Genomic DNA, 14130 nt, shown 5'->3' with positions numbered 1-14130 from the left:
CATCTGTTTTAATTTTTCATTACTATTAGCCCTTAAAAATATACTATATTGTCCCTCTAATATTTTGCTACTGTCTTATGCGGCTATGGGATACCGATAATACATTTTTTTAAATATTACTTAATTAGGGTTTAGGTAGACCATTCTTTTTTTTTAACCATAACATTCGTGATTTGCAAGCCCTTTAATTTTCACTGTCCGGTTTTTTTCGCATGTCACGAAATTTGCGAAAATGGGGAAAATATGTAGCATTTTAAATTTGCGTCCCTACTGAAGATTATCTTCTCAATTCAATCCATTCTACGTGTATCCTAATGTGTTTTAGAATTTCACATTAATAAATGAAAAAAAAAACATTTCAAGTTCATGAACAAACTTTACTAATCATCAAAACTAATTTCAAATAGATTTCATTTATAATTTATGGACCAGGGTGTAAACATTAGTTCAATTTTGAAAGTTTAAACAATTAATCATTTCAAATTTATTAATAGAGCAATCATTTCCATTCAAAATTCAGTGTACATAACATGTCCATTATTTTGGTGAACTTGCAGTTCAATTACAACAGTTTCATTTTTTTCTGTGCAACAAAATCATTAGTGTAAGGATCTGTAAATTTATGAAATCAAAATATTCATAATCTATTTTCAACCTTCATATTTCAAATTTCATACATTTCAAGAAAATAAAGCTTTTAAAATTGATTTACTTAATATTCTTCATAATTCATATATAACAATAAAAAAAGGTGATCAAAGATCACGTATTGAATGAACCATTCATTAATAAATGTTAATGAATAACATTGATAATAAGTACACATGTAAGAAATTGACAAAGTTTAAAAGTTACTCTGGGGGCAAAAATGACTGATCAAATGCATGGTAAAAAAAATATTAAAGGACGAACAGGATTATGCAGCTAAAAAAAATTCAAAATTTTCAAACATAAAGACATTAGGATGTCGTCTGCAATACATATCACGTTTAGGGGCCACTTTCTTGCCTTATAAGAAACAAAGGTAATTACAGATTACAAAGCACCGAGACGAGGCATCACCTTTATAAAGCATCACCTTTATGAGACCACCTTTATCATATTACCTGAAAATCATAGTTAATGATCTTGGATATCTATGGATACTGTTTCGAAACAATATCATATTACTATATCATATGTTAAAAAATTGGATGATAATCATATGTTCATTTCATATATTAATATAAGATACACACATATAATAATAAAAATAAAATACTGTAATAAATAATGATGCAATATGATATTGTAACATATGATATGACATAGTGTCATGTTAAATACATTATTGCATTTGATCACATAATACAATATCATAATATATGATACAATGTCATATCACATAATACATCACAAATTTGTAACACATTATATTATATTGTATACTTAAGTATGATATTGTATGATATTATATCATATTTGATACATAATATGATATTGTATCATAAGATACAATATAACTTGATTCAACATTGTATCAAATCATATGATACAATATCATGTGATACAGTAATATATTATATAATACAATATCACTTTATACAATATCGTATCATATGTTACAATATTATATATTCCAATATCAAATAATACTATTTCATGTGATAAAATAATATATTATATAAACCAATATCATTTTATACAATATCATATCATGTGATAAGATATTATATATTACAATACAATATTGTATCATATTATACCATATTAAATATGGCAATATAATATGAAACAATAGCATGTGATAAAATAGTATATAATACATTATCATTTTATACAACATTGCATCATAATAAAAAATACTTTACATTACAATATAATGATACAATATCATATCATTATGCACAAAAATATTGATACAATATCCTACTAACTTTTTATAATATAATATATGATATAACATTGTATCATATAAAACAATAGTGTATCAAATCTGACAATACTATATCATATGAATCATGTTATATCATTTAACAACAAACACATCTATCAATCAGGTTAGAGTGAGGTAGGATATTCTTTTTAAACATCCTTGATAATAGAGATCAGGATCTGAAACTGAAGCAACCTCTATGATTCATTTATATTATAGTTAAATTAACTATGCAAGCTATTGTCTATAAATCATGTCACCTGTTCCTAAATAACTAAACCTCATCCAGCATCCAAAACCTATGACTCAGATTCGGCATTCAAGCCTGCCAGATGCATCAGTATCATAAGACGCATCATCAATTCAAGTTTGGTTAAGTTAGGACCAGTCATTACTAAAATATATTTTTAGCATCCTTGATTATGAAGATCAGGCTCTGCATCTGAAGCTACCTTTGCAATTCATTTATATTATAGTTAAATCAACTATGCAAGTTTGAAATAGTACTAAATAAATTTAATATATGACCTGTTCCAAAAAACATAACCTCATCCAGCATCCGAAACCTATGGCTAAGATTCAGCATACAAGCCTTTCAGGTGCATCAGTATCTTAAGATGCATCATCCATGCAAGTTTGGATCAGTAGTAATTTAGAAATTGCTATCAAAGGCCACCTGCACCAAAAACTTTAACCTGTTCCAAAAACCTTAACCTCCAGCATCTAAAATTCATTGCCCAGATTCAGCATCCAAGTTTTTCAAGTTCATAAAATGGTCCAGATGCATCATCCATGCAAGTTTGGTGAAGATAGGACAAGAAATAACTAAGATAAAGGACCTGCAACAAAAACTTTTACCAGGTCCGGACGCCAACGCCAGCAGTATAGCATAAGTTCCCCCGAACTTCGTCTCGGTGAGCTAAAAATAAATTACCATACATGCCCTACGTCTTGTTGTTACATTACAGTTACATTATATGTAAAATGATGAGATTCATGTTTGCTTTTTCATTGATTTCATTTCATTTAATTTTTTAAATGTCTTAAGTCTTGTTGTTTTTCTCTCGTTGAAGATTTTAGATATAATCTTCAAAAATTTGGTCCTCTCATCAAGCCGTTCCAATGAATACATTTCATGTTTTTCCAAAAACTCCTGGATTTCTCTTTTACCTTGAAAAGATTTTAAAAATAATATGAACAATCAGAATTATTATATTGTTACATATTCATGTAAAAAGGATAATACCTATGTATAGATTCAAGGCATACCATACTCTGTATGGTTTTTGCTTCCACTACTTCTTGCTGAATATTTTGATTTTCATCAATACATTCATGCTCGAACTACATTCATTCATGCTCGAACTACATTCATCCACTTATATGTCAAGATTATCTGTTTTGAAATGCCCCCTCTACCGCTTTAGGTTTCAATACACAACCCAAAATAGAAAGCCTATAGGGATTTTGCATTGCATCGGCCATGAAATAGCCTGGATGACATAATTGAAAAATTGTATGAGGTATTTCAAGTGGGTTCCGAATGGTGAAAAGATGTAAACATTTCACATTATAAATCTCCATGAGAAATTTGTTTCTATTCCTGTAACAGTCACCTGAGTAGCATATAACCCATACACAAACTTGTCGAGGAGTCTCATATATGCATTTAATTAATTAGGTTTTATTCTGGAGTAGAAAAATTATAAATTAGTAATGACGGCCACCTCCCTGCCTGAAATCTTTCAAAAAGAACTGTGAAACCTACAATTTTGGCAAAAAACTTTAAAAGATCGGGTCTACAAAATCATGAATTCAGTTTCCTTTCAGGTGTGTGGGAGTAAAAAGGATAATTTTTTAACATTATATGCAATAACACCTATACATCCATTTTGGCCCTGCCCTAGAGTTAAAACCCATACTCCAGGGGACATGAAAATTAAAATTTCAGTAGAGGACTTCCTGGTAAACATAATAATAGGTCAGTTTTTTATACAGATGTGTGAGAATAGAGAAGAAAATGTTATAACATTATATGCATTAACACTATATTGCCTCCCCCCTCATGTCCTGAACCCCTGACCCAGGGGCCATGAATTTTACAATTTAGGTAGAGGAGTTAGTGGACATCGTAACCATGTATTCAGTTTTTTGCCCACATGTGTGGGAGTAGAGAAGAAGATTTTTTAAGATTTAAAACATTTTACTATATGGCCATATTGGCCCCACCCTATAGCCTGAACCCCTGACCCGGGGGTCATAAATTTCACAATTTTGGTAGAGGGCTTCATGGACTTTATAACCAGATATATATATATATTCATATGGGAGTAGAAAAGAAGATTTTCTAAGATTTAATACATTTTTACTATATGGCCATATTGGCCCCACCCTAGAGCCTGAACCACTGACCCAGGGGTCATGAATTTCACAATATGGACATCATAATCATGCATTTAGTTTTAACAAATATATATGGGGTAGAGAAGAAGATTTTCTAAGATTAAATACATATATACTATATGGCCATACTGGCCCCATTCTAGAGCCTGAACCCCTGACCCAGGGGCCATGAATTTCACAATTTATGTAGAGGGCTTCATGGACATTATAACTATGCAACCAGGTTTTTCCTAACATGTGTGGGAATAGAGAAGAATATTTTTTAAAATTTGGCTCTTTTTTTGCAAATTTGGCCCCACATGTGGCGCCCGGGGGTAGTAGAGCCATGAATTTTACAATTTAGATTCCTCTCACCATAGAGATGCCTCACATCAAAAATGGTAATAATCAGCCCTGTAGTTTTTAAGAAGAAGTTAAAAATGTAAAATTGTTAAGGCACGATGCACGATAACGGACGAAAACGGATTGCAATAAACTCAGGTGACCTAAAAATTGCTAATTCATCAAATTGTGGATAGATAGACCAAGCAACAAAGATATATCACCTGAGCTGCTTTTAGTCTTCTTGGCTGCAACTGGGCTTGCAAGAACTTTAGTTGATCTCAAAGAAGCACTCTGTAATAACAGTATCATGAATATCTTACTTTGCAAATACCAAGTACAGGCATGCATAAAACGTAATGAAAAGAGCAAACATTATGGATGGGTTTTAATTATTAAACGATGCAAATCAATGTACCATTGTCATCTTAAAGAAAGAAAGAAAATTATTGAGAACAGTTTTTATCATTTCAATAATATGACTTCTATTACCCCCCCCCCCCCCCCCCCCAACCACTACCACACACAGATTCACACAAATAAAAAAAAAGACTGACCACCTTGTGGTGTAACATCCGATGCATTTGCATTTCCACTCTCGCAGGGTTTGGACATCAAATCTTCTTCAGTCACATGTGATTCAGGTGCTGTACTTGGACCTTTAGGATTGTGCACATGTAACTCCGACACTCACCCTTTTAGATAAAATTTCAAAAATGTATACAAATACAAAAATTATTTAATGAAGAAAAAAGAAAAAGAAATACATACACAGTGATTTACCACACTAAAGCACTGCCCATATGCAAATGTGGGGGTATTTTACCCAGTTTTAAGCTTAAGTGTAAATTTTCCCTTACATGTAAATAATCCCTTTTACAGTATTGAAAGTGGTACTCAGCAAATGTTATTAAACACTTTACATTTTCATTATTATCTGAACATTTCTTGAAAGTCAAATGGAATTGTGCACTACAGCCTCTGTCACAAGTCACAAGGAAATAACTCCATCTATACATTGTCATTCAAAAGCCAGAAGCCTAACACCTAGCTGCAATAAATAAATGTAGCCCTCTCCTGTTTTTTTTTTGTTTTTTTTTTTTGGGGGGGGAGTAAACATCAGTTATAAAAAATCGGAGAGGGCTACATTGTTGCAGCTACATATGTATGACTATCCTATTATCAAACATGAAAAACATTCACAAAATAGATTGAAACAAACCTATCAAGTTGACTTCTTTCATCACAGGAACTGAGAGAGGGAAAACAATGGTATGGAACTGCAAAAGATCAAAGAATCGTTATTGCATAAATAAAGTTTAAAACAAGAAATCTTTTAAAGAAACAGTTGCCCCTTTTGTGGCTTTATCAATCTTAAAATGATTACTTTCTTTCACAAGTCAAAATTAATTATTCTTACTAGACTTTGACCCGTGCGTGCACGGGTTGACATTGCATATGATATTGGACATTCACTACATCGACGCACCGTATTGTTTACAATTACAGAACCAAGCTTTAAGCCTACAATAATGCTATTAATTTCACTACACTCTGCTTAGTTATAATAATCTGACAGGAATGCCTCCCATATACCCGTAATGTAGCAGAAAATTGCAGAATCGCTCCGAATCGATTTTTGAGAAAAATAATGAAGTTGTATTGAAAATAACAGTCAAATTATTCATAACAAACCATTCTGAGGCTGTTAATACTTTTCATCTAAATATTTAATTCATATTATTGAAGGAATCAACACTTTTTTGCTCGCTTCAAAATTACATACCATGTTGATATTCGGATCTCTTGGGATTTTACTCTAACACAGTGTATTTATATTTAGGAATATTATTACATATAGGAGAATTTATTACATCCATTACATTCCACTCATATCATGGAAATCAAATGCATTATCACAGCATTAGGGAGACCGGACAAACATCTTAATTGTTATACATAATAACGTTGTAACTTTGATTCTAATTCATTTACTTTGTTCAAAATGCTCACTGTTTTCTCTGAGGTTCAAGATGTCCTGTTTTTCCATTGCGTTGCGGCTAGCTCTCAATAAATCTGTGGTGGACTCTGTATAAAAGTACTAATATATTGTATTGTAAATACAAGCTTCAACATTTACTTTTTAAATCATTGCAAATTTTATTCCTTATGACTAATTAAAATAAATATTACAAATATATTACCGGTACATCCATTACATTCCACTCATATCATGGAAATCAAATACATTATCCCAGCATTAAGGAGACCAAGCCCCAGGATCACATAATAACATTGCAACATTTAGTTTAATTCATTTACCTTGTTCAAAATACTCAGTGTTTTCTCTGTGGGTCAAGATGTCCCGTTTTCCCATTGTGTTGCGGCTAGATCTCAATGAATTTGGGGTGGACTCTGTAAAAAGTACCAATATATTGTATTGCAATTTCAAGTCTCTAAGTTTACTTCTTTATATCTTTGCTAAGTTTATTCCTAATGATTAATAAAAATAAATATAACAAATATATTACATCCATTACATTCCACTAATATCATGGAAATCTAATGCATTATCACAGCATTAGGGAGACCAGATAAACAATTTTATTATACTTTCATGTTAAATGTTAAATACTGAAATCTGATTGGTTTAGACGCAGTTGGTAATCCGTTCTATTACCCTCAGCGTTAGCAACACACTTGGCAATTGGTAACACAACGAACTGTTACATGCGCTTAAATTATGAGCGTACGGTTTATCGTAGAATTTACTTCATTTCTAAATAAACGCAGTAAAATTTTCTTTAGAAATAAGACATTCAGTAAAATAAAATGAATAGTGCCTGTTTGGGAGGGTATCTATTGAAATTGACACCCCTCGAAAACCATTGTCAACCTCCGCTCACTGCTTTACCTTAGGGTCAAGCTGTCCTGTTTTTCCATTGTGTTGCAGCTAGATCTCAATGAAACTGGGGTGGGCTCTGTAAAAAGTACCAATATATTGTATCATAAATACATGCTTCTAAGATTACTTCTTTATCTCTTTGCAAAACTTATTCCTAATGACTTATTCATGTACTTATAAGTATAACAAATATATTACATCCATTACATTCCACTCATATCATGGAAATCAAATGCATTATCACAGCATTAGGGAGACCAAGCCCCAAGATCACGAGCAATCTTAGACTTGAGTAGTAAATTGTACACTGCCAGTGGCGTAGCTACCATGTATGCTTATATGCCTGAGCATGCACATCATTTGGGGGAAAAATCAGTAAAAAAATAAAGAAAGAAAAAAAAAAATAAAAAAAGAGAATTCAAGTATTAAGGTCCATACTTAGTTATTCCATCAACCCGTTTCCGTCACTCGGTCCTACTTTATCCGAAATCAATGCTAAACAAAGACGTATTAAGCACCAAATATAGCCACACAATATGGTCTTAAAGTACCATATTAAAGAAACAGTACACAATGCATGTACCTAAAAAGGCAACTATTTATTTTGCAGTTGAACTTAGTTTTACACATTTTAAATTTCCCCGATAGAATATCACAGCTTTATTGAGATATTCATTACCATAAACTATGTGAAAATGAACTTAAGAATAAAAGCTTTGAGTGGGTTAAAGGCAAATGTCAAAAAAAAATTCTTCTTTTAACTTTTAATAAGTTTTGTGATTTTATTTTATGCCTAAACTATAACCAAAACAATTTTAACTGCCTAAAAATAGGCTTAAATAGTAAGCATTCCTTTCAATTTCTGCTTTAATTTTTGGTGTTAAAAATCGTCAGAATCCATGAGCTTCCAGGGGCTTTCGCCCCCTGGGCTTTGTCCTGGACCCACTGGGGGCCTCATGGTGGCCCCCACACCCCCTACCATTTTAAGCATGCACTTCGTTTCAGGTCTAGCTACCCAACTGACTGTATTAATGTTTCTTGCTTAAAAACATAATAACATTGCAACATTGAATTTAATTCATTTACCTGCTTCAAAATGCTCACTGTTTTCTCTGAGGGTCAAGATGCCCTGTTTTTCCATTGTGTTGCAGCTAGGTCTCAATGAATTTGGGGTGGACTCTGTAAAAATACCAATATATTGTATTGTAAATACAAGCTTCTACGTTTACTTTTTTAAATCATTGCAAATTTTATTCCTAATGATTAAACAAAATAAATATAACTGTTACAAATATATTACATCCAGTACATTCCACTCATATCATGTAAATCTAATGCATTATCACAGCATTAGGGAGACCAGATCAACATGTAGATTGTTATACACAACTACATTTCAAAGTATATCTAGTTAATATAAATGGATTTACTTTAGTCTGAATTAAAATGACTGGGCTCTCAACCTCTTGTTCTTTCAGGTATTTTTTGCAAAGTGAAAATGGACTGCAGATGCAAAATTATTCTTTAAATAATAACATTACCCAAAACCTTCTTATTTTCATCTGATTCAGAATCAGAACTTGGCGAGTAGTTTGATACACTAAATGGGTCAGAATCCACATCAGAGGGAACTGAAAGAAATTAAAACAATATTATAAATTATGAAATTTTCTTTCATAAACATTCATCAATTATTAGTTTACCACATTTGGTAATTGATGTTTCTTTTTTATAAATCTGACAACAGACCACTGACTAAATCAAACTTTTCAGCCATGGTACAAAAACAAGACTGTACCAATATTCAGTGAAAAATGAATTCCAATTCAGATTGATGCTTAAATTAACTAACCTACCAAATCTGATAATTTTATGTAAATGTATATTTTTCAAGAAGTACATTCTGTAAACAATTTGCAAAATATACATATTTACTACAGAAACAGATTTTGTAATTTATCTAACAAAAACAATTTTGTTCTGCAAAGGAGACCCTCCACATTAGTGACAGATTCACAATGCACACTGACTTATATTAATAGCTTTTTGTTGGCATGGATGTTAGCGCGAGTGGGTCATGATGTGGGAAGAAGTTGGGGTGACTGGAGAAAACCCACGTGTCCAAGCAGGCGACCAATGTACCCTATCATATACAACAACTGTCGATCATGGGGATTAAACTTGGGTCGCAGTGGTGATAAGCAGGTGCATTGTCCACTGCACAACTGGACACCTCTTTCAAGCTTTTAATTAAATAGTGCTTGATAATGAAAACAAAATAAATCTATTCAGGTCAGCACAAGAACCGTATATAATGTTAAAATTGAAAGAAAATCAAACAACTATAAACAAAATAAAGTGAAATAAAACCTAACAAAACCATTACCAAAATCAAAAGGATCACAGCCTTTTCTGAAATCAATCAAAACTAGTACCGGTAAAAACATGTACATGAACAGGGGCTAGTGTTGTCACGATGATTGAATTTCAATCAATGATCAGTTGAAAAGGTTGTCCATTTATCATAATCGAATTTAGATTTTATAATCAATTATACTCAGTCTGGGTTTATTACATTAATATTATACCTATCATTTTGTTTTCTAATCTGTATTGAATGAAATGAAAACTGTTGTGAGCTGGGGGTTCTCTTCAATCTCAAAAGATGTGCTACCTATTAAAAATACAGCAAAAGTCTTATAAGCTTTTAAAAGAAAGTGAAAATAGCACTTATATATTTTAGATTATACATAGCATAAAATTTAGTGCCCCATATTATTGAATTTAATATAATTTATTACCGATTCGATTATTGACCGATCATCAGATGGCAAGAGACAACCAATTCTGCTGATTAATTGATCACGATTTTTAACCTATTTAACAACACTTACAGAAGTTTTAGGCTTGTTTTTCAATAAAAACATATAAATTATCTATTCTGATACTTTTTAAATTCTTGAGAAAAACCTATTTTTTAGATTAGTTTAAAACAAATCAATGTACGAAAAAATGCAAAAACAAAACCAAAGCCAGATAACAAGATATCCAAAGCCTGATTGTAAATCACTAAACTCTCTCTTAATAATTATTTTTTGTGTATAATTAATCCAACCATTTTCCTACCTTGCTGCGCAACCGCAAGCTTTTCCCATCACAACCATAGTCATATACATGAAGTATCTGTTCCCCAACCACAATGTCTCTCTTAGCAAACAATCATAGGTATTCCCTTCCATTAAACACTCTGAGTTTATGGTTGAGTTTGCATCGTCCTTGCCATCATTTACAAACTGGCAGATACATGTATGGTTGTTCACTCCTGACAGCATCAATACTACAGTGTACATAAAAAGAAATCAAACCTTAAATAAGAAGCATATAATTACTGGTATTTTTGCTTGACTTAATTAGAATTGTTTATAGTTATTTCTAGAAACATTACTGCCATACATAAATGTTAAAATATTACATTTAGCTGCAGGTCTGTATCTCCTGGTCTGAAAAAAAAATTTGGATAAACGTTGCTTCAATTTTTTTCTTTTACATCAGGAGCTACATACCTCCAGCTTCATGTAAATATGTATAAATCGTAATACCAAAGTTCTTTTCCATTATATTTATAGATAAATATTTTGTTTTCTGTGCTTGTCTTCAGTCTCTCCTCCCCATCCTGTCCTTTTAATGTTTCTCCTGCAGGAGAAAATCTCCACTGACATGACTGGTTGTGCTAATAACTCCAAAACCTACATTAAAACCACAAGCACCTGTGTGAAGGCATTGTTTATATGCAAAGAAAACTTTTGGATTCATAAACATCTACATTAAGCCCCATTCACAATTGGCGTACGAGCACTTTACAACTCTTTGCGATCGGAATGTTTTAGATTCGCACGAGCTCTCTCATATATTGCATGAGGTCTCGCATTTGTTGCATGCGTTTTAGTGCTTGCATCAAGTCTCCTTAAAAATTGTGGACATGCACACTATTCAGACGCGACTGAATGCGATCCAAATCATCGCAGTGCAATGCACGAACAATATATAGTACGAACATTTTCCAACATTTTGTATACTCGCAAGAGTGCAGGTGCATGATTTTTAAAGGTCATAAGATGAATCGCTGCTGTAGAGAGAGAGAGAGAGAGAGAGAGAGAGAGAGAGAGAGAGAGAGAGAGAGAGAGAGAGAGAGAGAGAGAGAGAGAGGGTTGAATGTGATAATAGTCTACCATATATCATATGTGCATGTTCTAGTGGGAACATACATTAAATTGGTAAACAACAAAATATTTACAACCATCGACCATTTCTAATGCTATCATGTATGAAACATGTCATGTTATTCTAATAAATCAACAATTACAGGGGGAAGGGCGCCCCGGGTGCGCATAAACATTAAAATTAATACAAGTATCAAAAAGTAGTTTTAAAAGTGTTGCTACATTGGTCATGCTTCTGGATTGAATGTTCTTGAGAGCATATTGTGCACAACGCTGTGTTATCAAGACATACATGTTTTGCCTGGTCAACAGATCACACTCAGCCCAACGGAAATCTGCAGACACATTGTTTACATTATTATTAATCATCAAAAGCCAAAAATTTTACAAACCTGATAATATCCGAAAAGCCAAACGAGAGTGATACTATGATGTCACATTTGTAAATGTGGGTCACAATTGTAAATGTGGGGTGAGCATCCCGGTTGTAAACATGGAGGCCTGACTATCTTACCTATAATAAGTCAATTCGTACATAGAATAGTCGGCTATCTTTCCACTATACAAGTGAAAAAGAGCAACTGATCTTAATTTGCTTTTAATTCATTTAGGTAACAAGGGGTACATGTACATATATCTACATTACGTACATAATTAATTTAAAACAATATTACTGGTACATATAACTGTAATATAGAAAATTCTTCATGTCGATCTATTACATAAAGCGACATTCTTCGGTTAACTTTTCTGTCCATTTTCAATAAACTAGCTATATAATTACAGGGATTTTTCAGCCTTTTTTTATTTTGAAAATGCCAATTTTTTTGGAATTGGGAAAATTGTATCGACAATTTCATGCAGTTGGGAGAAATCATATGTTGCATACATCATGATTTCTGAATTTATTATCATAATGGAAAATCAAAGAGCTAGACTTTAATTGAATAGAATCTAATTAACTTCACAATATAGATATATGTATAATATTCCTATATTTAGTTATTAGAACAAGTCTTTTCCCCTGAAATAAACACCTTCAACACTGGTCATAAAAGTATTACATTATTAAGAATTTATCAACATCCCCTTTTAAATTGAGAATGTATTTTTCTGTTTGAAATATTTCATAACATTTACCTTTTACTTTTATATCAGTCTAGTGTGTGTAAAAAAAACAAACATGTACCATTTACAGTACTGTACTGTATACCACAAAATAACGATGTTTTAGAAAAACAGAGGAAAATCGGATTAAAAGTTGGCGATGTTTACAGCGTGTTTGGAAACTTTTATGACTGCAGTTTTGCTAAATGGGTTTAATCATTTGTTAATACTGAACATTTATGGACATTCTGGTTATTTTACGAAGTATTTTTTGATAAGAAATAAACATAAGAACTATTTACCAGTTGGGGAAAAATACTGCTATACTAATTGGGATCATAATTTGGACAGCTGCTGAAGTGAACTTATTTCCAATTGGGAATGGGGACGACTTTTGCTCTGGAGAAGGTACTGATAAATCCTTGAATTACATATTACATCAAACGTACAGTGGACATGAAAATCATGCTTTTATTGTTAACTTCGTTTCGAATGTCCTCGAAGATTAATCAACATTTGGTGTAAAATAGTCAAGTTGCACACATTATCGCCCTATTTTATTTGAATATTTTAAAAAAAAAACTTCATAAAAACATTACTTTGTTCAATTGTAGTAGGACTATCAAAAGTACTTACCATAAAATGGCTTTGATTCCTAAAAGGCAACACGCTGGCGTTAAAAGGTCCATTGTTTTAACCCGAGACGTTCCGAGAGTACTCGGAACAAATGGCGGAGAGCACTTGCCAAATGTTCAAACATGGTCAAGAAATTAACGACTTTTTTTCTAGTTAGGCTTTATACATAAAAAGTGAAAAAGTATTTTGAAAACAAGTTCATTTAGAATAATTAAAGGCTAAACAAATTATATATGTTAGATTTTTTGCAATATTGCAAGTTTTCGTTGGTCTCCTAAATGCAGAAAAATAGTCATTGCTAATTATACGATGGAGGCAGATTAAATTCCTTTTTACGAAAAAATATAGACAAAAGGCAACTATTGGATGTCAAATAATAGACACATTGATGCATTTTAGGCAAAGACACACCGTTCATTCATTTAAAGATAAGCCAATTACATTTTAGACAAGGTCAAAATAATACGGAGACCAAAATATGTCTCCCTAATCTACTGGTCTCCCTAATAAAGATAAAATAATACAATCGGTCTACCAAATGCATAAGTCAGGTATATATATATATATATATATATATATATATATATATATATATATATATATATATATATATATATATATAT

General features: G+C 32.0%; 2 protein-coding genes across 6 annotated transcripts in view; one reads left to right on the top strand and one right to left on the bottom strand.

Moving 5' to 3' along the window:
* The window catches only part of LOC109618161 (uncharacterized), a 451180-nt gene that overhangs the window by 226896 nt on the left and 210154 nt on the right, over nucleotides 1-14130 (top strand). The gene's annotated exons all lie outside the window — the stretch shown is intronic.
* LOC117690034 (uncharacterized) lies at nucleotides 357-14076 on the bottom strand. Of its 5 annotated transcripts, XR_010710861.1 has the most exons (13): nucleotides 13508-14076; nucleotides 13174-13292; nucleotides 12157-12278; nucleotides 11144-11290; nucleotides 10671-10881; nucleotides 9086-9175; nucleotides 8631-8723; nucleotides 7554-7620; nucleotides 6962-7054; nucleotides 6653-6727; nucleotides 5862-5919; nucleotides 5200-5334; nucleotides 357-3085 (listed from the first exon to the last, which is right to left on the bottom strand). XR_010710861.1 is itself a non-coding variant. In XM_066075529.1 (11 exons), the coding sequence occupies exons 7-10, from the start codon at nucleotides 7014-7016 to the stop codon at nucleotides 5301-5303; spliced, it is 240 nt and encodes a 79-aa protein (XP_065931601.1). In that variant the 5' UTR covers nucleotides 7017-7054; nucleotides 7554-7620; nucleotides 8631-8723; nucleotides 9086-9175; nucleotides 12157-12278; nucleotides 13174-13292; nucleotides 13508-13841; the 3' UTR covers nucleotides 357-3085; nucleotides 5200-5300. The 5 variants fall into 5 exon arrangements, 4 of the variants coding, with proteins under 4 accessions (XP_065931601.1, XP_065931604.1, XP_065931598.1 ...); XM_066075529.1 differs by lacking the exons at nucleotides 10671-10881; nucleotides 11144-11290 and having other exon boundaries at nucleotides 6635-6727; nucleotides 13508-13841; XM_066075532.1 differs by lacking the exons at nucleotides 10671-10881; nucleotides 11144-11290; nucleotides 13174-13292 and having other exon boundaries at nucleotides 6635-6727; nucleotides 13508-13841.

The sequence above is a fragment of the Magallana gigas genome, chromosome 1 (genome assembly GCF_963853765.1).
Source record: "Magallana gigas chromosome 1, xbMagGiga1.1, whole genome shotgun sequence".
Lineage (NCBI taxonomy): Eukaryota > Metazoa > Mollusca > Bivalvia > Ostreida > Ostreidae > Magallana > Magallana gigas.
This window is presented reverse-complemented; position numbering and strand designations above follow the sequence as displayed.

What these genes read in the sequence shown, in the direction of transcription:
- LOC117690034 (XM_066075529.1), bottom strand. Translation starts at nt 7,016, where the DNA reads ATGGGAAAACGGGACATCTTGACCCACAGAGAAAACACTGAGTATTTT. An exon ending in CACTGAGTATTTTGAACAAG is followed by an intron (nt 6,728 to 6,961) that starts GTAAATGAATTA and finishes ACTTTTATACAG; the next exon opens with AGTCCACCACAGATTTATTG. An exon ending in GAAAGAAGTCAACTTGATAG is followed by an intron (nt 5,335 to 5,861) that starts GTTTGTTTCAAT and finishes TTTATCTAAAAG; the next exon opens with GGTGAGTGTCGGAGTTACAT.